Raw genomic sequence first — 23,161 nt, forward strand, 5'->3', positions numbered from 1 at the left:
AGCTAGAGTAAAAGGGAGAGAAGCTCCATTCCCAGTTTAAAACTCTTCCTCAAAATTAATTTCTTCTCATCTAAAAATCATTCTGCAGACATTGTTCTCTGGGACAAATGACAATGAATAACTCGGGCAAATTCACGAATACCCTAATTTTCTCGTAGGTATGAAATATATCTTTCAGAACTCCATGTAAATGGTGCCTGTGTCTCATGTAAATGATTCAGAAGCAGAGCTTTGTATGATACTGGTCTCCATGGGACTTAATGAGACACTGGCTTTCAATGAGTTCTGTCTGGCACAGACCAGAAGTTCGGGCCTCCTCAATTTTGAACATTATAGATCCAATTTCATGTGTGGATAGGACCTAAATTTCAGTGTGGTATCAGAAATCTAGGGATGAATCTGGGTATGGGAAGACTGTTTACTTCTTGTACAACAAAAATATGGCTATGATACTGTAGATAATTGTGATCTTAATGGCTCCATCAAGGCCTAAATGGGTGGGGATTCAGAGAGAGCCCATCACTAAGAATTTTTGTAGCTGGGGTAGACACAGGTAATAATGCCCTGGGCAAATGACTCCAAAATACTCTTATTTGGGGTTTGTATGTTTTCCTCATTCCCCTTCCCAACATTTTGTATCCACAGAGACCCTAAGATACCATGTCTGTCCTGTAAGCCAGTGATTCAAAAAAAAAACAAAACAATTTTTTTGCTCACAACACAGTATTCTTTACATAAGGAATCATGGCACACTGAAAGATTTAAGCTGGCAACAAAGAAAAGTTCCTAGGCATTTGGGCCTCTAGAGCCCTTAGGATTCCTCTGCCTCTCTTTCCTCTTCCCCCTTTTCCTTCTTTACTTCCCTAGGATTTGCAGTCTAGGAGGTGGCTTTGAACTTCCTTAAGAAGATACTATTGTGACCTTCCCTGCACCAGGAAGGCAGCAAATTATAGCAGAGGATGGGGATTGGGGAATGTAACAGTGTTGATTTTCATGGCACATCCAGCAAGGCATGATGTTGCATCACCCACATGCCATGACATACCATTTGAGAGATGTTTTGGGGGAAAGGGACTGAAAGAGTGCTTGAAAGAGTACACCTACCCACCCACACCCTACAAACCTTCAAAGTGCCATATTAGAAGTGGGAGGGATCCTAGGGGTCACCTAGACAGTCCTCGATTTTAAAGAGGAGGAAATGCCCATAGAAAACTGACTTGCTCAAAGTCTTAGGGAAAAGCTCATTCAATTCTCACTGAAACTGAATTGAGGTAGAGTCAAATGGAACCCAAATCTCATGCTCGTGGAACTGGAATGGGAAGGAATCTGAAAAAACACTTGGTCCAATCCTCTCATTTTAGAGAGGAAGAAACAGAAATCCGGAGAGATTCAGAGCAGGGACGCTAGGATGCTCTTCTGTAACCCCTAACTAATATGGTGCTTCCAGTCTGTGCCAGCCTTGGGTCTGCCAAAGGAACCCTGTGAGAAGATTACAATCATTGATCCCCCCAGAAGATGTTTGCTCTCACTGGCTCCATCTTCTTCCTGCCCCTTTCTCCCCTTTTTCTTTAGAGGAATATAATTTTTTTTATCTGCCTTTTAAGCCCCACAGTGGCTGGGGAGGGCCAAATGTGCCTGCTACCTGTTTTTGTACAGCCCAAAAGCTAAGAATGGTTTTCACATTTTTAAATGGCAATAAAACTTTATTTTAAAATGTAAAAGCCGTTCTTAGCTCACTGACTATACAAAACCATGCAGGCACTCCTCTGGTCTGGTTGATTTCCTGTCCCTTAGAAATTTTTCCATCTTGGGACAAAGTTTGGGTCACTCTACCCAGGTATTGCTCTAACTACAAAGTAACTTTGCTCCCACACTCTGAAGTTTGCCCCGCTCAGACTTAATGGAAACGTGGATCTCTTATTCATTTTCTTGCAATCCTTCGGAGACAGGGTTTGTAACATAGTATAAGTACTGTTGGTTAGGCTCCCAATGACAATAAAAGAGATGCCTTAGTTTGGGGAAGTAGGAATTAGGTCTGAAGTGGTGGGGTGGGGGGGAGATTGAAATGGGGGTGAAGAGAAAAGTAAATCCCACAAAGACAGGAACTATGTCTTATTCCTCTTTTGCCTCTCTGATAATATTTAATACATTGCTCTGCACATAGAAGTCACTTAATGAATACTGATTGAAATAGTATCGATCACTGACCTAAGCAGGTTCTTCTGAGCTGGGTGAAGCATCAGACATACATAGCTTACATTCTTAGAGTACTTTAAAGGTATGAAAAAAGCTTTCCTTCACAACATTACAGTGAAGCAGATCATGTAAACATCACCTTCTTTTTGAAGGTGGTGATATGGTGAAGTAGTGTTGGATTGGAAGTCTGGAAGATCTGAGCTCAATCTTAGCTCAAGGCACTTACAGGCTGTGACACCCCAGACAAGTCATCTAAAGCCTCTCTTCGCTCCCGCATCTACAGAATGGGGGTAATGATAGCAGCTACCTCCCAGGGCTGTTATGATTAACATGAGGTGATATTTGGGAAATGCTTTGCAAACCTTAAAGTGCTGTCTAAATTCAATCTATTATTATTAACAAAGAGGAAGGAACTGAGGATCAGGTAATTAAGTGATTGGTCGGGAGTCATCCAGTTACTAAATGTGAGAGGCAGTTTTGGAACTCTGCCAGGCTAGCCGTCATTTCAGAGATATGAGAGAGAATATTCCTGTTCAGGTACGGGTTAAATTAGATGACCTGAAGTCTGATACAACTCTGAGATTCTGTGATATTTGCTAGGTTTGTACCGCATGGCCTTTGCCCTGGTTCCTTCCCTTTTATCTTCAACCATGAACGATTTGCCCTTTCCCCCAACAACCTTGCCTTGACCCTTCTCCTTCCTTGGCTCTGATTCAATTTTGTCATTTCTTTTACTTGCAAATTTATCAAGTGAGTCTTTTATGCCCACTGATCCTATTTCCCTTGCCACCCACTTCCTTGTTACAACCTACTGCAAAACTGGTTCCCAATCTTACAATTGACAAAAATCATGCTCTGTAAGGTCACTAATGACAACCTAACTTCCAATTCACTGGGCCTTTCTCAGTTCTCATTCTCCTTGACCTCTTAGCTTCAGTGAACACTATTGATAGCATTACCATCTCCGTCCCCATTCTTAGAGGCTTTTTCTCCGTTGCTTTCCAGGATGCTATGTTATCCTTATTATCTTCTAATTAACCCTCCCTCTATTTCATTTTCTCTGCTTAATTCAACAGATCCTCTGATCCCTTAGCTGTGGGAATTCCTTCAGGCTCAGTCCTCGATCCACTGATCTTCCTTTTATGTACTATACTCTCTGTTTGAGAAAACTAGTTCCCTTTCATGGATTCAACTTTTGCTAATCCTAAATCTCTATCACCACTAGTGTCTTCTAACCTGAAGGCCAATAGGCCATACCTCCAACAGCTTAATGTACATTTTTATTTGAATGTTCTGTCATCTTTTAAACTCAGTATACTCAAAACACAACTTACCCTCTTCCCCAACACACTAGTCTCCTTTTTCAACTTCTCTACCTCTGTCATTGGCACTACCTATTTCTTATGCTCAAAATTTTGGGTCTTTTTTGAGTCATCCCTCTCCTTTGTCCCTGATCCTGTGTCATTAAGTCTTGTCGACTTTTTCTTGGAGCCTTACCACTGCCAGACTAAGCTTCCTTCCACAGCCACAGAATTTTAGAGCTGGAAGAGACCCTAGAGTAGAATGTGATTCCTTCCATAAGAATATAAGCTTCTTTAGAGATGGAACTGCTCCTTTTTTCTCTTTACTTGTGCCTAGCACAAGTCTCTGAACACATTGATGGCTAATAAATATTTGTAAAAAACCTCCTCAATTAGAAATATGATCAAATCATAGGATTTAGAGCTGGAAGGCACCTAAAAGATTACTGTCCAGATGAGGATGCTATAGTGCAGAGTTGAAGTACAAGCAGAGTCTTGAACTCAAGTCTTCTAACTCCAAGTCCAGGCTTCTTTCAACTCCAGCATCTTTCCCCTTACTTCTGTCATATCCCTTTTGTTGCTCAGAAATTTCCAATGGTGCCTTATTTCCTAGTATGTTAAAGGCCGTCCATTATTTAGATGGACAGATCCAAGTGATACTATCCTAACCTCATTTTTATTGCTCCCCAACACGGATCCCCAGCTTAAGTCAGGTCAGCTTCCTTAAGGTTTCCTGAATGTGCCGTGATCATTTCCACAAATGGGCCTTTGTTCACCACCATTCCTGGGAATGTCTGTCTAAACCCTACCTGTCTAATAACATTCATCAGAAACTCCTCATCCTCCATGAAGTTTTCCTAGACTTTTCTAGCCCTTGGTGATTTCATCCTCTTCTCCCAGACCAAAACTCCCACAGATCCTACTGCCAGAACCGTAAAAGCTGAGATTTTTTAAAACATGGCATTTGCAATCACTTCATGTCTATAACTATAATCTAGATCAGTTCTTCTTAAACTTTTTCCACTTGTAACCCCTTCCAGACTTCTTAAATTTAAAATAACCACAGTTTAAGAAGCACTGATAGACTTATCCTCTCATAGTCAGAGTGGCAGAGGATGGGGCAGGGGTTAGATCAGCTGGGTCTGAAGTCAGGAAGAATTCATAGATTTCATGGAATTTCATAGAATTCATGGAATTGAAATCTGGTCTCATATACTTAATAGCTGTGTGACCCTTAGCAAATCATTTAACCACGTTCTGCCTTAGTTTCCTCAACTGCAAACTGGGGATAATAATACAACTACCTCTCAGGGTTGGTGTGTCAAATGAAATCATATTTGTAAAGCACTTAGTAGAGTGCTGGGTACATAGTAGGTGCTATATAAAAGGTAATTTCCTTTCCCCTTTCCCTAGAGTATCAGACTTAGAATCAGGAACACTTTTATTGAACTCATACTTCAGACAATGCCTAGCTATGTGACCTGGGCAAGTCATCTAACCTATCTGAGCTTCATTTTTCTTATCTCTAAAATGAGGGCTTGACAACCTCTAAAGGTCTGTCCCAGGTCTAAATCTATGATCCGATGAATATCTTTTCTTCTAAAGTTGCTGTCTGATGTCCCCATACAGGTTATGTTTTGAAGATAACAGATGAAAAGACTTAGTGCTGGTGGTTAGCCAGAGAACAATATGGATCAGAGACCAGTATAAAATGTAAGGAGCAAGAGTTTGGGAGAGAAGAGGAAAGAGAGTCTCCCAGTGATACCTAAAATTTACCAAGGGCGTTTGAGAACCTTAGCTGCCAAGTCCCGTCAAGATGGGATACATGAGCAAAATTGTGTGGGAAGAGGATTGAGGATAGCATAAAAGACAATGAAAGACTTGGATAAATTGAGGAAAGACTCAATCCATAACACTCCTGATATGTTTGCCCATTCATATTCTTAAACCAGAGTCTGAATTGTGAATCTGGAATGTAAATGACCAATTTTGCTAAGGAAGTCACAGCAGAGGAAGGAAGGGAGTGTGGGAGGATGTACATTGGCATAATTGCTGGGGAATTCACAGCGGTCCTAAAGTCTGTGAAGACTTTGGTTGATTAAAATGTATGCCTGGCTGAGAAATGAAGAGTAGCACCACTAATCACAGTCCCATTCTCCAGGTAGATTTCCTATGGCCCCCTCACTTTGCAAGAGGATAGCACCTTTAGGGAAAGGACTGAACAAACAATAACAACCTTGCTGCCAAATAAATAGATCTATAAAGCCACATGTCCTACTGACTTACCCTCTTGCTCTCCCAGGATAAAACTCAATAGGGATGCCAAGAACAAGAGAGGGAAGAAAGCAAACTGCACTAACACCTGGTGAGGAAGGCAGAATTTTGCATATGAGAAGCTGAAAAATACCCCAAGCTTGCTTAGTTCCCAACATTGGGCTCGGAGATTCCTTGAAGGTCTCAATAGAGACAGGGTCAGATGGTGCCAAGGATTAAGTAGGTGATTAATGGTATGAGTCTCAGACCCAGTTATAAGTTCATCAACAAGACTTAGGAGGAATGGAGAGGGAGCATTCTGGGTATAATGCAATGCCAAATTCTGCAAAACAACAGAGCAAATGGTAGCCCCAGGCATTGAGATACTAGATGAGTGAGGCTAGGCTGGAAAATATGGATCAAAGAGAGATCCAAAAAGATCAATCGGGAAGCTGTGAGGCATAATGGGAAAACACTGATGCTGGAATCTAAGGACTTATGTTCAATCCTACCTTTGATGCTTATTATTTCTGTGGCAGATCATTTGCCATCCCTGGGCCTCAGTTTCCTCATTAGTGAAATGATGGGATTGGACTAGCTGGTTTTTGAAGTCCCTTCTGGGTTTAAATCTATGATCCTACAAGCATCTTGAGAGGAACAAAGAGGGAGATAATAATGAATTGCTTAATGTAATGAATCACCCATTGGGTGACAGTCCTGTCCTATCTTTTTACCTGGGGCTGGCCCATCTTGGCTCCACCTCTCCATCTTCTTAGGTTTAAGTGAGACCAGGATAATCTTACAATTCATTTTCTAGGGAAGTGGTGGATATGGGTATTCCAAATGGCAGCAGTCTGAACAAAAAGCCCTAGGGAGTTCTGGACCATAGATTCCTGGACTAGACAGGACTGACCTCAACAAGCCATCACAATGGCATGTTTTTGTCCTGGCATTTTCCCCTAGTCTCTGGTCAAAGCCTGCTTCTGACCCAAACTCTAGTCATTCAACACCATGGATTGCGCACCTACTGTTCTGCAGAGTCCAGTGCTAGGTGAAAGAGAAGACAGGGTCATTGCCTTTGGGAAGATGAAGAGAGTTAAGAAACATATTAAGTGAGGTATAGTGGAGAGAGTACTAGACATGGAACTAGGAGAAAAGAGTTCAAGTCTTGATTCTATCACTAAAGTTCTATATGTTCATCAAGCAGGGACTGAATTGAATTCACAAACATTTATTAAGTCCCTACTATATGCTAATGATAAAGCTATTATGCACTTCTCTTTGGGTCATCATGAGCATTAAATTGGATAAGATGCTGTAACAACAAGGTGGCTAGCAGCTGCTGTAGGGGTGTAAGACCCAACAAGACCAGCAACAAGAGCTGCTAGCACAGGTTCTTTGATCTGCTTTTCTAAGGAAAGCAACTTTAAGGGGTTAACAATCTCCCTTTAATCAAATATATATATATATATATATATATATATCCTTCACTTAGTTCAGGAGGAAAAGCCAGCACCCCGAACTTCAGAGCAAATACAAATAGAAATTACAAACAGAAAATATCAACAGATCAAATAACACAGTTCAACAGACAGGTTTTGTCTAATCAAGACATCACATACATAGTTACCAAAAAGAGAAGTACCAACATCTGGATTTTCTTCAAAGCCAGGGGACTCCAGTAGCTACCCAAGGTCTCCACATCAACACTCTTCTGGTGAGTGAGAGCCCCCAGACAGAATGCTAACCTCTGAGTTTATATACCCTTTTTAGGGCCTGAAGGTTTCACATCTATTCAACAAAAGTGTGTGGCCCTGGGGCTTTGCACCTAGTAAGACTTAATTAAAGGCACTTGAGTACTTTAGCATTCTCAAAGAGAAAACAGTAAAAAAGTCCCACCCTGCTTAACATTACATATGTGAAAAACTTTTGGATGAGAATAAAGTATTGTAAATATTTGACTTTTGATTAGAACTTGTGATTTCATCAGAGTGAGGAATTCTCCAGGTATAAACTCCATTCACCAACACAGATGGGCAACTCAAATGACCCCAAGCTTTAATCTTAAAGACTTGCCTGGGTCATTAAGTCAATCAGTCAAAAAGCTTTAATTAAGTGCTTACTGTATGCTAGGTACTGTGTACCAAGTGTTGGGGATACAAAGAAAGGTTACCCTCAAAGAGGTCACGATTAGATGTAATGGGGTAGACAATAGGCAAACAACTATGTACATACAAGATCTCCATAGGTTAAATGTGAGGCGATCTTGGGGGTAAAGGCTGAGACTCCAGAGTGGCTGGGGAGGGGGACAGAAAGGCCTCTTGCAGAAGGTAAGATTTGTATTGGGTCTTGAAGGAAGCAATGGAAGCCAAGAGGCTGAGGTGAAGAGAAACAGAACATTCTAGGCATGGAGGGCAACCAATGAAAAGGGACAGAGTCAGGAGACAGTGTCATAGCTGAAGAAGAGCAAGGAAGCTAATGCTACTGGATCATAGAGTGGAGTAAAATGAGTAAGTGTGGAAAAGTAGGAAGGGGCCAATCTCTGAAGTACTTTAAAAGCCAAACAGTACTTTTTATTTGATTTGGAGGTAATAGGGAGCCACTAGAACTTGTTAATAGGGTAGTGACATGGTTGAACTTGCCCCATTAGACTGTGTCAGAGGCAGGTCCTGACCCCAGTTACTCCTGCCTTCAAGACTTGCCATTATGCTGCAATGCTTCTCACCTTACAAAAATAAGGAATTATTATTGATTAAAGCTGATGAACCTAAAACAAACAACCTTAACCATGAGGCTAGCCCAGAACAACAAAATGCACCTCCTAGTCATGTGTGCTCCCTTCATAGGAACAAGGTGACAGGTCTCTGTGATGTGAGCCAAACCTGGGAGCTGGGTCTTTTATTTCCTTCTGGGAAGATATCAGCCGGAGACAGGGAGGTTTATTTTTCTCCTGAAGGGGAGGGATAGATAAGGCAAGGGCTGGATGATTGTGCTGTACAAGTGCAGAGTGTTCCCAGAGACTTTGGAAGCAGCTTCTGAGCGTGATGGATCACTTTAACGGCACTATAATTCCTTCCTGCCTAAAGGGAAATTACTTAGAACAGGAGCTAGTTCTAGCGAGCCATATTTTATTTGTTTTTCTTGCCCATCATGTGGACTTAGCCCTGGGAAGAAGATCGATTTTATTCAGGAATTACTCTGGGCACATGCATGTGGACTTCTCAGGGCTACACTTGGAGAACTTGGGGGCTCCATAAGGTCGCATCCTAGCATTGAAGCCTTTCCACCATCTGGGCCCACTCAATACATCCAATTTAAATCTCTAACCTCTCAAACTTGAACCCTCTGCTTTGGACAGTATCTTCATTGCTCCCCATCTATGTCATGGCCATCCCTATATCTCAGGATTTGCTAATGCTGTTCCCCATCCCAGAAATGCCCCAAGTGACCTGTCCTTTGTGGCCCTCCTCCAGTTCTACCACCCCCAAGAAGCTTTCTCTCCTCATTCCAGACCACAACCATCTCTCCTTGTTCTGAGGTTTCCCCGCCTTACAATCTATAGCCTTTACTGTGGCATTTATTTATTTAATCACATGTCTTCATGTACTGTTATATTGTTCCCTAATTGTCTCTTGTGTGTTTGTCTCATCTCCCTAATGAAAGCAAGGCTCATAACTTAGACTTATCCTCCTCCCAATGTGCCTCCCAGTTATTAGAATTACTCAGTAGAATGTAAACTCCTTGAAGGCAGGGGCTCTTTCTTTTTTGTATTTGTAACCCTAGTTCATATCACAGTGCCTGACAAACAGTAAGTGCTTAATTAATGCTAATTGACTTGACAGTGCCTCATATAGTAGGAACTCAACAAATGTTTATTGGATTGAAAAACAAATGAAATCAACCAAGTGAGCCCTGGTGTACGTTAGAAATCACTGAGCATAGTTCTGTGGAGGTTGGGAAAAAGCAGCGTAGGTCCTATTCATAGATGGAAATAGATGGTCACCCATACAGATTTGCCTCAAAGGCACTGGGAATATACTAACCCTACATGTTTCTGTGACTTTCCTATAAGAAGGTAGAGACAAAGTAACTTAATCTTTAGTTATGGATAAGGACTTAACTACAAATACTCCTAATTGTAAAATAGACTATTTTGTTCATAATTCCTTAAAGGAATTTGTATTACTTATTATCCCGTTTGAGAAAATATTAATTAGATCAAATGAGATAACGTACTTAAAATACTTTGTAAACCTTGAAAGACATGTAAATGCTATTATTATTATCATTATTACTATTAGTAGTAGTTGTTGTAGTAATAGTCATAGTAGTATTTCATGGGAGGGGTAGAATGGTATACAAATGTACGTCTTAAAGCATAACTTCTGGTCAAGTCCACTAGCAGGTAAGGAACTATGGACCGGGTTCCAAGAGATCTAGGTTTTGGGCTTAGCTCTGCCATCAATTCATTGAGTGACTTTCAGGAAATTATCTCACCTCTCTGGATCTCAGTTTTCTCTTCTCTAAACTGAAGTTCTTGGGTTACATGGCTTCTAAGGGCCCTTCTAGCTCTAACATTTTAAGAGTCTATGACACCTAGCAAATACCAATGACTAACAGATTATTCTTGTCTACCAATCACAGATGAAAGAAGCTGAGAAAATGTACCTTACAGACTATGGGGCCAAAAAGGCAGGGCCTACAAAGTGAGAACCCTATTAGAAGTAGCTCAACTTGCATATTTGAAGGATATTCTCCAAACAGATACTTCATGGTGCTCATTGCCAATCCCACATCAAAATTTCCAACTGTGGCCTTAACTAAGGAAGAACTCTGATAGCAACATGATCTCCAAACAACTCTGAAATCACATTTGTTCGTTGTACTATTCAGAGTTTTTTTTTTAAGTCTGTCAAAGTTGTTTGCTCTTGCAATGTTTTTATTGTGTAAATTGTTCTCCTGGTTCTGTTCATTTCACTCTACATCAATTTATACAAATCTTCCCAAGTATCTCTGAAATCACCCCTTTTATTATCCCATTACATTCATATACCATAATTTGTTCAGCCATTTCCCATTTGGAACCCCTTTAGTTTTCAGTTCTTTGCTATAATAAAAAGAATTGCTATAAATACTTTTTTATGCACAAGAGTCCTTTTCTTTTTTCTTTACTATCTTTGCAATACAGACAGTTCTCGATTTATGCAAATTCAACTTTATATAAAGAATTCTGAAAGAAATCCATGTTCCGAAAAGAGTCTATGTTAACTTTACTGGACAGTACTGTGCTTTCCCTCTTAATTCCTGCCTTTTGGTTTAGGGTTCTGTAGCCTCCCTCTACCTCCCCCTCAAAAAACCCAAAAACCAAACCCTGTAAGTGAAAGCAGAAGTATAGACCACTTGGAAAGACTGCCACCATTGTGCTGCTGCCAGATATGAGGACTTGGCTTGAGACTTCCCGCACTTAGAGGGGAGACCTTTGCCCCTCTCCACCCAAATGTTCTGCCTCAGGTGTCTTCTGTCCATCAGGTACATGTGTCTCTGCCAGCCTAGCCTCTCCCTCCTGTCCTTTCCTGTCTGTGTCCATGTCCATCCCACAGGTATCCCCCCTCCCCTTCCACCCACGTGTGTTCCACATCCTGCTCTTGTTTCTCTGTCTGGGCCCTTGCATGTCCTTGAATCATGTGCTGGCCTCCTCCCTCCACAGGAGTAGTCCCCTGCCTGCTTTTCTTCTTTCCTCCTTGCACATGGCAAATTCACATGGTGTAAAAATCAACTTAATTGAGATCTTTTCAAAATGTACCACTTTATATTAGAGGTCTGCAGAAGGGACCACTTAGATAAAGTGAGAGCTGTCTGTATAGGTTTAATATGGTCTTCAAAGGAATGTATGACTTACGGAGCACCTTATTTAGAGGGCTTTGACACTACTTGCAAGTCTTCAGCAGCTAGAAACAAAAGAGCTTAGACTACAGCAAGAAAAATTAGCTATAGTAGAAAGCTACCACCAGATGTCTGGGGCTCGGGTGAGATCATTTCCTGCCCCATTCTTCTTCCACCTCTACTCAAGTGAAGGAACTTTTTTCATGTTTCCCTTGGGCACAAAAATTCCTAGTTACAATTCTGGTGAAAAACATAATTTCTTCTCTCTAGAAAGGGGAGGGAGGCAAGCTGAATTTCTTCTCTCTTTATTAGCCTACCTGCTGACATAGCTTGGAGTTTAAATTACAATTTCTCCCTACTTCTCAGCAGTTTAAATGTAAATAAGTATAAATTCCACTCCCTCCTTGATCCCCATTTTCTATGACTGTTGGTCTCCATTCCCTAAGCCACATCTTTAAAAACATTCCAAGCAACAATTTCCATTTACTAAGCTCTGCTGATCACAGTACCAAGAGGGGGAAGGTGCAGAATAAATTAAAATTTCTAATAGGAATGATAATAGTAACTAACATTTATGTAGTACTTACTATGGCTCCAGTTGCTGTGCTTCACAAGTATTATTTCATTTGATCCTCACAACAACCCCTGGGAGGTAGAAGCTGTTGTCATCCCCATTTTACAGATAAAGAAACTTAGACAGACAGGTTTTAAGTGATTTGCCTTGGGTCACACAGCTAGTAAATATCAGGCCATATTTGAACTTAAATCTTTCTGACTCCAGGTCCAGTGCTCTATCCACAACATTATGCAGGTGCCCTGAGTAAAACCTAGGACTTTCTGTACACCAGACCAGCCTTCCTTTGAGGGGAGAATTTTTTTTCAAAGTCCTACCTTGCCAGCCGGGTTTACAGACAGGTTTCACATCCACTTGCACCATGACATTTTCTGTTGCATGTTTTTGGCCACAGTCAAAGGCGGTGACCATGATCTCATACTGGTGTTGTCTATCATAGCTGAGTTTCTCTGTGTTTCTGATATTACCTGAAGAGGTTAAGAAAACAAAAAGAAAGAAGACATGTACCAAAACTGAAAATCACTTCAATATCCATAACATTCAAATCTCTCCCCCACCACGCACACCCAAAAAACAGAAGGAAACCATTCTGGGCCCTTTTCTCCAGAAATTAAAATGGCGAATGAGTGTGTCTTCTCTAATTAGCATCTGCTTAAAAATCCCAATAATTGCCTTGTGGTCATTGCTGGCCTGAGGTTCCCCAACTATACAGTGTTGGTAAACTGAATAGTGCTAAAATAGAAGTGCACGAGTCAGTGTTTTTATTTCTTTTGCTCCCAGAAAAAAAACCTACCTCTGGAACATGTGCACATGTGATTAGAATTCCTATCAAATCCAGCACTGAGCTCACCTGCAGCAGACTCTTTGGAAATGTATTTAAACATGTGGAGACAGGAAATACCACTTTATCTCTGAGCACATTTCTCAGGCCCTGTTCCCAGGAAAGTTCACTGCCATTTTCTGATATCATTTTGCTACCCAAATGGGAAATTAAATCAGCAAGAAAAATGCCCTCTCCCTTCTGACAGCTACATAAGATAACAGATTCCCTGCCCTGATGACAGTCATTACATCTCTCTTAGGGAGAATGAGAAATCTTTTTCAAGTCATTTCTGGTGGTGGGTTCATTTTTATGTTCTGAAAAATGTTCTGTGACCAATAGGTATAATTTTAATTTTTTTTTTATTATTGTTGCTGTTGTAATGTGGCTCTTGCTTTCAAGGGTCCCTAGGTAATGCCTGATGTGCATTTCTCTATTATTTACCCATTATTTTTATTCTGAGATAAAATCTTCTGCAGACAAGAATAGCCTCATTATTGGTTTCTTCAGAAAAATGGAACCTAGTCCAACCTTCTCATTTTACAGATGAAGAAACTGAGGACCAGAGAGGCTAAGTAATTTGACCAATGTCATTCAAGTAGAAAGTGGTAGAGAGGGGTTTTGAACTTAGCTCCTCTGACTCCAAATTCACCATTGTACTATTTGTTTATAAAGGGATTGGATTAATCTTATAGAAGAAAAATGGTCAAGAAAATAGCTACTATTCAGTCATGTCCAATTCTTTGTGACCTCATTTGGTGTTTTCTTGGCAAAGATACTGGAGTGGTTTGCCATTTCCTTCTCCAGCTCATTTTGTAGATGAGGAAACTGAGGTAAAGAGGGTTAAGTGATTTGCCCGGGGTCACATAGCTAGCAAGTGCCCAAGGCCAGAAACAAATTCAGGAAGATGAGCTCCCTAAAATCATGGTTGCTCTCGTAGAAGCCACATTTCTTAAGCCTCTCCCAAAGAGGTTGAGCTAGCTTTTCCTAAGGTCCTACTCTACTCAGGCTAGGTTAATTTTTCCTTAAAAGGTATTAAAAGTCATCCTTGAGAATTATTTGGTCCATAGGACCAATAGGTCTTGAACCACTGATTTGGCTTCCTGTTAGCTTAGGTACAAGAGCCAGGAGGCAGGGGTTTGTTCCTCTCTTAGACTTCTAATCAGTAGACCAGCTTAACCAACACAGAGAAATAGACATTATCCTCAAATATTTTCCATTTTATGGTTAAGCAAAGTTCCTTTTTGGAAATTGTTAAATTATCTATGAGGGTCTCATTTTATTCTGATCCCAAATTGGGATCACCAGATCGGCCTGAGTCTGTCCTAGCAATGTCAATTAAACAAATAAAAACATATTCAGTATGTTTCAATTGTATTTCATCTGAATTGTATTGCTCTTTCAAGTGGGAGAGTACAGCTTATGTATTAAGACAGCTTAGGAAAGTTGACTCATTGTCTTATGTGACCCAAGAAAAGAAAGTTATCACCTTTCCAGATCTCATTTCCATCATATGTAAAATGAAGATAAAGATTCGTGGACTATGTAACTCAGAGTTGTGAAGAAAGTATTCTGTAAACTGTCTTTTTTAAAAAAATCTACATTAATCTGAACTATAGTGAAAAAGTGCTGGATTTGGAGGACTGAGTTCAAATTCCATCTCTGCTACTTCCTAACTGTATAGCCTTGGGTTTTGTTGTTGTTCGGTTCTTTCAGTCGTGTCTGACTCTTCATGACTGGCAAAGATACTGGAACTATTTACCATTTCCTTCTCCAGCTCATCTTACAGATGAAGAAACTGAGGCAAACAGAGATAAGTGACTTGCCCAAGGCCATACAGCTAGTAAGTGTCTTGAGGCTGGATTTGAACTCAGGAAGATGAGTCTTCCTGACTCTAGGCCCATAACTCTGTGCACTCTGATGCCACCTAGCTGCCCCATGATCTTGGGTAAATCACTTCACAGAATTGCTGCTTTGGAGTTTAGAGGGACTATAGAGGTCATTTAATCCAAATTCCTCATCTTACAGATGAAGGAACTGAGGGCCTGACAGTATCTTGATCAAAGTACCTGAGGTAGTAAGTGGAAGAGAAGGGATTTGAATTCAGGTCCTTTGACTCAAAGTCCAGCACTGTACCATACATATATAAAGTGAAGGGATTGGATGAAATTACCTCTAAGGTCTCTTCCAGCTGTAAATCTCTTTGGGCCTCAGTTTCCTTATCTGACAAATGAGGGAGTTAGGCTAGAGATGACACAAATTCCTTCCAACTCTGAATCTGTGGTTCAAGTGTAAAAAAAATATTCACTGCTTGCATGGTATTATGCTAAATGGGGTAGGAGATAGAAAGAACCATGAAATAGCCTAGAGCTAGGAACTCTTCCTGTCACTACTACTTACTTACTCACAGCAATTCGGATTGATTCTGTGCTTTCAGAAGTTGCCTGGTTTTAGTTTAAGAACTTTGAGAAGCTGTGTCCTCTTCTTTGTGCCGTTTGGGCATCATTCAGTGTGTGGGAAGCCAAGATTTACTGATCGGTGTCTGAGGACTGGCTACTGGGTGCTGCCAACCAGATGGTATAAAGAAAGCATTGAGTGCTGGCCTTGTGATCAGAAAAAAATAGGTTCAAATCTAACCTCGGATAATTCCTATTGTGTGTCCTAGGCAAGTGTGTTTACTTCTCTAAGGCCTCAACATCCCTATCTGAAAAATAAGAATGACAATCTTTGGGATGCTCAAATGACATAATGTAGGGAAAGCCCTCTTACATTCTTAAAGTGGCATATAAATGTCAGATTTTTTTTTAATTCAGTTTCCTTGTTCCAAATAACATAGGCTATGTTCAAATATAAAAACCATTTCAGTTGTTTTAAAATATAGTTGGCTTTTTTTTAAGATAGTTGGAGATGCAGCTAGAACTGAAGTCAGGAGTCAGGACGACCTGAATTCAAATCCACTCTCAGATACTTTCATTTTCAGATACTTGACATTTGTTAGCTGTATGAACCTGGGCAAGTCACTTAACCTCAATTGCCTTGCCAAAAAAAAAAAAGACAGCTGGCTCAGTTGAAAGTGATTTAAGATATTTTGGGCTTCCTGGCTGAGTTTTATAAATCCTTTTAATATTTCAAAAAGGTTTTTAGGACTTCTTCTGAGGTTATGTCTGAGTCTATATTAAAGGTGAAAAATTCAATAGGATTCAAAATGCTGTTACTGAATATGATAAGCAAAAACAAATGACTCCTAACACTCACTAGAAAAATGAATTATAAAAAGAAAGTTTGACTCTCTGCTTTCTAAAGTTAAATTTCTTACGAGATACTCATCTTGAAGGAAAAAAACTCTATATCTAAACCGTGTGACATAAGCAGACCACAGATTGTTGAATATGGTACAGAGATAATTATACCAACTGAATCCTTGGTCTCAATTTGTTGCAGCTACAGTTCCATAACAAGTCCAAATGAAACTGTCTGAAAAACTAATTTAGTTCCTCCTACAACAAAAACTTAACGTATGGGAAAGTGATCTTTTATTATTTTTGTTTAAATGCTGTATTTTTGCCATAGTGAAGAATAACCAGAATATCCAATATCGTGATCAACCAAGGGTTTGGAACTTGTGTGAAGTCCAAATGCACACTTTGTTTTATGAAGCAAAGTAAATCTGTCGGTGTTGCTTAAATTAAATGATGGCTTTTCAAACTGGTGCTGTTTCTCATGACAGTGCCTTTCAAAGGTGCACCCAGACAAAATGTATGACCTCCTCTTTGGTCAGGATTGGCTCCTGTGGCCTTCTATGAGCAGCAGGCCTACAGCCTGCTCTTTGACTTAGTGAGGTTGGGGATGTAGGAATGGGGAAATGGCCCAGATCTACTACATATATATATCTTTTTCTAGAAGGGTAGGCAGACTATTCATTTATCATTAAACCATCAGTTACTGAATGCTTATGATGTGTATGAAGCACTATGGAGTTTAAAGGGATTTGTAAGACAGGTTCTCTAGAATGCAAAACACATAGGCCTGTTCTTATCCCATGAATGGGTTGGTTTAATGACAAAGCTCTTTAGAAATGAAGAAAAAGTGGGGGGAAGGGGTTGGAAATGTGGTGTCATGCAAACCCAAAAAATGAAGAAGGAAGGAAGGAGGGAAAGAAAAAGAATAAAGGAAAAATTAAAAAACCCCACAATTATGGTAGAGATCTTATAATCCAACGGAGAAATTACACGACTAGAAGATAGGGATTCTGGTCTCTGTTCTATTTCTGACTTTAGACATATTTCTTAACTTTTCTGTGCTTCAGATGCTGCTTCTCTAAAATGAATGTATAGAAGGGAATAATCATCTCTACCTGGCCTATGTGATGTGGTTGGTGTTATATTAGATTTCATTTCTTGCCTCTTGGTCTTTGCACGGGTTATCCTCCAAGTCTAAAATATTCTCCCGCCTCATGCCTTCTCCCCATCAAGTACCATCTCATTCAAGAGGTCTTTTCTGATTGTCTCTGTTGTTAGTACCCTTTCTACAAGCTATTTTGTATACATCTTTGATTTACCTATAAGGATTGTAGCTCTCCACTAGAATGTAAGCTCCTTGTGGGCAAGACCTGTTTTGCTTTTTTTTTTTTATCCACAGTAATTACCACAGGACATACTATGGTACTTAATCAATATTTGATGACCTATTATAGCCAGTGCCTTTAGCCTTTGATGGGAAGCCTAGAGGCCAAGGAAATGTGTCCAGGAATCCATAGGTGAAAATTCTGTCCAATTTTTTTCTTGGCCAAATGGTGAGACCCCATGAGATCAGCTATTTATGGAGAATTAATATCTAAATCAATTAACTGGGTATGCTAGTTGTTTTAGCTGTGGTCTGTTACTAAAGCCTTACTTTCCTTATTCCAAACAGCTCTAGGAATCATCACTGAATTTTGTGCACAACAGGAAATGAGGCCTAGTCATGATTCTGAAACATCCTGAAGTTGGAGTTAAAATAAAATTTCCTATCTGAAGTCACTAAGGATTTTTAGCCTGCAAACAGGTGGCTCCCAAGGTGGACCCCAAGTTTGTCAGGATCATCCACTGCTAGATTCTTTGCTTCATAAATACTGCCTGTGATTTTTCAAGGTGCATAGGAAAGTCAACTGTGAAAGTAGTGAATGAAGGCTAATTTGGATGTTCATTAAGATGGGAGGATCTTCCATCTCTTTCCACACATTCTTCCTTCATTAGCTTGAGGACCACAGTCGGAACATCACTACGGTCAGCAGATGCTTCCCGAGTGTGCCAGTAATCTATTTCAACTCAAGTTATAAACCAAAGATGAAGGCAGAGGCCTAGAAAAAGACCATTATTCACTTTTAATGAGACAGCCAGGGAAATAAATTGGCATATGTTACTTAAGTAGCTCATCAAAGGTGAGTAATTATCTTTCTCAGCTGGGACAGTTAGCCCCTCTGATAAAGGAATTTGCATATCAGCTCTGATTGGTCTGTAATTATCCAGCACTGATTTGTGCAGGGGGGAGGAACTTGGTCAACAGTAGAATCTTGAAGACTCATCACAAATGCAGTCTTGGGCCACTTATCTTCAGAGGAGCTAGGCTGAGATGAGTCTTTCCATTTTGGGCCACTCAGCCAAGCAAATGGCACCAGCAGCTCAGAGGTGAAAAATCCAGTCCAATTTTTTTCTGGCCAGACTTTGGGCCCCCATGAAACAAGCTGCTTATGAGAAGTTAAGGTGTTAGTCAGCTAATTGGATACCCTAATTATTTTAGCCTGAATCTACTCATTACCAATGCCTGGCTTTCCCTTCTCTAACTTTTGAACTTATTATCTACATTACATCATACCGTTTTCTGTTTTATGAGTATTAGATTTGCCTCCTTCAGATGATAAGCTCCCTGAAGACAAGGATAACATCTCATATCCTTCAGAGAGCATAGGGCAGCAAGCCAGTTGGAGTAGTGGATAAGAGTGCTAGAACTGACATCAGGAAGACATGAGTTTGAATCCTGCTTCAGACATTCATTTGATGCATGACCCTGGGTGAATTATTTTGCCTCTCTCGGCCTGTTTCCCCCTACGTAGAATGGAAATAATAGCACCTAATTCACAGGGTTGTGGTGAAGATCATAGATGATTTGTAAGGTGCTTTGCAGACCTTAAAATAACAGACGAATGTTATTTATCATTATTGGCACATAGTAGGTTCCCTATAAATAGATGCTGGTGAAATATTAAGATATCTATATTGGCATCTGGGTCAAACCAAATTGTGTGAGAGTCTGCTATGTTTTCTAAAAGTGAGTATTTTTAAAATTAGAAGTGGAAGGAAATATCTCCAATGACTTACTATCCCCTAACTAAAACTGCTTTCCAAATCTTGTCATTTAGAACTGGTAGTGGGATTTGTACTGGACTCCAGAAAGAACTTTAAGGAAACTTTCTTGATTTAGAAGGCAGGGTTTTGTTTGTTTGCCAAGAGCAAGGGGTGTGTATACACCGAAAGGATCATAGATTTAGAGCTAGAAGGAAACCAGAGACCATTTGGTCCAGCCCCTCATGTTATAGATGAGAAAAATGAGGTCAAGATGGGTTACATGACTTGCCCAAGGTCACATAGTGGCAGAGCCTGGATTCAAACCCTGGTCCTTTAATTCTAAATCCAGATTTTCCATTATATCCTATTGCCTCCGGAAACCACCACCAGCAGTTAGTTAAGGTACATTTGACATTTACCAGAATTAACTCCCATGGGAAAGTTCTTTGATTGTTACAGATCTGTATAAAAGTTGATGAAGACTTCTTGTCAAAAATCTGGTGAGTTTTAAATGTCTAAATCTTTGCAAGCACCAACATGTTCAGTATTGTATGAATAAAGTATCCCTATATGATTTTACTTTTCAGCCTTCTTTATTTTTAGTACCAAGAGTATACTGAGTTTAAAATCATCTTTGAGACATTGCTAACAACATGGATGTAATTCTTCTCTTGTGCAACTTAATGGGATATTAGGAACTCAGCATGAGGAAGGGAAAAGCCTTGGCATCACAGAGCACATTTTAGGCACATAAACTGTATTTTAGAATTCTGGTTCTACTTTCAGAATAAGGAATTTGTTTTGGTTTTGTCTACATTTTTTCACTGAAACGCACTCACCATTTCTGTCAATGGCAAAAGGCACATCACTTGTGACGATTTCATAATTGCATATCTGGCTATACTGGGGAGAACAGTCTTCATCTATGGCTTCCACTTGCAAAATGCTGTCGTAGATCTTCCCCTCAGTCACCACAGCCTTATATATGGTCTCCTTAAAAGTTGGTGCAAACTCATTCACATCCTTCACCTGAATGTGGACCACTGCCCTAAAAACATATAAAAAGAAGAGATGAAGGGAATGGGCCAAAAACAACAGTTAAATCTGAAAATTTTCAGGTCCAACCTTTAGTTTACCAAGAATCCCCTCTCTAACATCTCAAATATGTGATCATTCAGCCCTTGCTTGAACACTTTTATGAAAGGATATTCACTATCATTGAGGGTAGCCCATACTACTTTTGGATAGCTCATATCAATCTAAAATCTACCTTTCTTTGACCTCTACCCACAGTTCTTAGGGCTGCCCTTTGGAGGCAAGCAGGGTAAGTCTAAGCCTTTTGCCACATGACAACACTTCAAAGTCAGAATCTGAGAGGGGGAGGTGGAGAGTCTACTAGGTAGTTCCAACTATGGATCATCAGCTTGGTCATTTCCAGCAGAGCTATGCATTTTGCTTGGTCAGTTGCTGTAGTCATTTTTTTCAGGTCAGGGCTATCATAGTCTCAATGTGTCCTAAGCACTGAGTGTTATTGGTAGGTTCTGGGGGTCTACATGCACTTTGGGGGGGAATCAGAGACTGGCCCTGGGTTTAGTACAACCACAAGCAGGGGGAGGAAGTGATGCAGTATTAAAGTTGGATCACCAGGTAATTGATTTATAGAGTCTTGTCTAAACCTGAGCCCTTACATTTCCCACCAAGAGAAGGAGTACAAAATTGGGGTTGGGAAACTGGGAGGAGGACTCAGCAGACATGACACTATGGAACACTGATATGTCCTCCTCATTTTCCACTTGGCTGTACTACTTTGGGACTTTTCCATCATTCCCCTCCCCTCCAAGTTGAATACCTTCCCAGACTCTCCACTAACCCAACTTTTCAGCTATTTTTGTGTGTTGTCTTCTTTCATTAGGTTGTAAGCTTCTTAAGGGCAGAGACTATTTTTTTTTCATATTTGTATCCCTAGCACTTAGCACGGTGCCTGGCATATCTTAGTACTTAATAAATGTTTATTCACTGACTGACTGTGAGGTGATTTTTAGAAAGAACTACCCAATATGAAAGGGGAAATGAGACACAAACTATTTCTTTATATTTCTGTCTTATTATTTTCATCAATTCATTTTTAAAGCAATAGTTTCTACTGAGTTTTAATGACATTTTTTAGCATGTATTTTCCAGTAGGTGAACCAAGAAGGAAATCTCTATAGAATAGGAAGGTTTCCTCTACTTCATCAGTAAGAAACATTACCAAAACCTTTGGAAAAAATGCCAAAGACTAAGTGAAACTGGGAAGCTCTGGGTATACATAGGGTCTTTGTAAGTAAAGTCATTCTTCTAAAATGAAAGATACTTTCAAATAAGTTATCATTTTTAGAGGCTATAGCATTCTGTATTCATTTCCTTACTATTCACTAAGCATTAAAACAACCCCTCAACCTGAACACCTGCAATAGCCACAGCTTTGATTCAGGGAGTGGGGAATTGTTTTTGTGACTCACTTGTGAGATTTCTTCCAGTTGGTTTCATGAGGTCCCGCCCCACAGTCGTAGGCCTGGATGATGAATGTGTACTCCTTCTGGAGTTCACAGTCAATTGGGCTTTTTGCTCGGAGCCGACCTTCTCCGGATGTCTTGTTTAGCACTACAGCTTCAAAGGGCATTTCTTGACCATGGATTTTAAAAGCACAAATTTCACCTGTGAGGTAAAAAAAAGAAAAAAAGAAAACACTGAGTAGAATCAGCTGAGGATCTCCTGACAGATGACTGTGTTTGGAAACTGACCATATTTGTAAACTCAAAACACATTCAGAATTTTTAATGAGTATGTACAAATGGATGAATTCTTTTAAAAATAGTATTATTTTAATTAAGAGCATAGAATCTTGGCTGGATCTTAAAAAAATCTTATCTAGTTCACTGATTTTATAGAAACCAAGGAAACTGAGCCCCAGAGAGTGTCAGAAACTTGACGCCTACAATGAGAGGCACTGTAGGAAGAAATATGAAGAATGAATTTGGCTTTTAAATTCATCTTTATAGAGGACACTTTTGTTTGTCAGCCTTCAAGCAGGCAGAATTTTTCCTAGCTGTGAACATAAGCCCCAGTCCCCTAGTTTTACCTCCCTTTCCTTACTTCCTTTTCTCCCTAAAGTATTTTACTTCATCTATCCTTCCATTTCCTGATTTTGAGTCAGACAGTAGTTGTGCATTTTCTCCTTTGGGCCACTAAGGTAAGGCAATGAGCTCCTGTCCCTCTGTACTAACCAGTTCTCTAGTATCCTAGAAAATGTAGAATCACAGATTTATAGATGGAAGAGACCTAGGGGACCATCTGTTTCAATCCCTTCATTTTACAGCTGAGCAAAGCGAAGGCCAAAGATATCAAATGACTTTCCCAAGGTCAGGAGCAGTAGAGGCAAGATCTGAGCCCAGATCCTTTGTTTCTTATATCAGGCTTCTTTCCTCCATACCATAGTGCCTCCTTAGCTTTTTCAGTCCCAGTGCTCTGTTTCATTAAGAACTTTACACACGCATTGTTGCTAAATAGGTGCATTCCTCCTTCTCGGCATGATTTATGTTTAGCTTAAGTAATTTTCCCCATGGAAATACTAAAGTGGTGAGAACGTTTTTTTCATTATACATCAATCAATCAGACAACAGATCTTTCTTGAGCACCTTTAACAGGGAAGGCACTAAAATTAGAGTACTTCCCTATGCCTTGAGGTAGTTCTTGCAAGTATCATCCCAAAGAAATGGAGGCACAGGGAAGATAAGTGGGTTATTCATGGTCATATATCTAGTATGTAGCT

At 40.1% G+C, this 23,161-nt stretch overlaps 1 protein-coding gene across 1 annotated transcript in view; it reads right to left on the reverse strand.

Moving 5' to 3' along the window:
* CLSTN2 (calsyntenin 2) overlaps positions 1–22,886 on the reverse strand; it is a 216,698-nt gene extending 193,812 nt beyond the window's left edge. Inside the window, exons 1-4 of the mRNA XM_036744084.1 lie at positions 22,883–22,886; positions 21,852–22,047; positions 20,190–20,398; positions 12,525–12,674 (exon numbers count right to left, since the gene is read on the reverse strand). Coding sequence (XP_036599979.1) covers positions 12,525–12,674; positions 20,190–20,398; positions 21,852–22,047; positions 22,883–22,886 — 559 coding nt within the window. The remainder of the gene's footprint in view (positions 1–12,524; positions 12,675–20,189; positions 20,399–21,851; positions 22,048–22,882) is intronic.
* Between the last annotated feature and the right edge of the window lie 275 nt (positions 22,887–23,161).

The sequence above is a fragment of the Trichosurus vulpecula genome, chromosome 2, assembly GCF_011100635.1.
Source record: "Trichosurus vulpecula isolate mTriVul1 chromosome 2, mTriVul1.pri, whole genome shotgun sequence".
NCBI lineage: Eukaryota > Metazoa > Chordata > Mammalia > Diprotodontia > Phalangeridae > Trichosurus > Trichosurus vulpecula.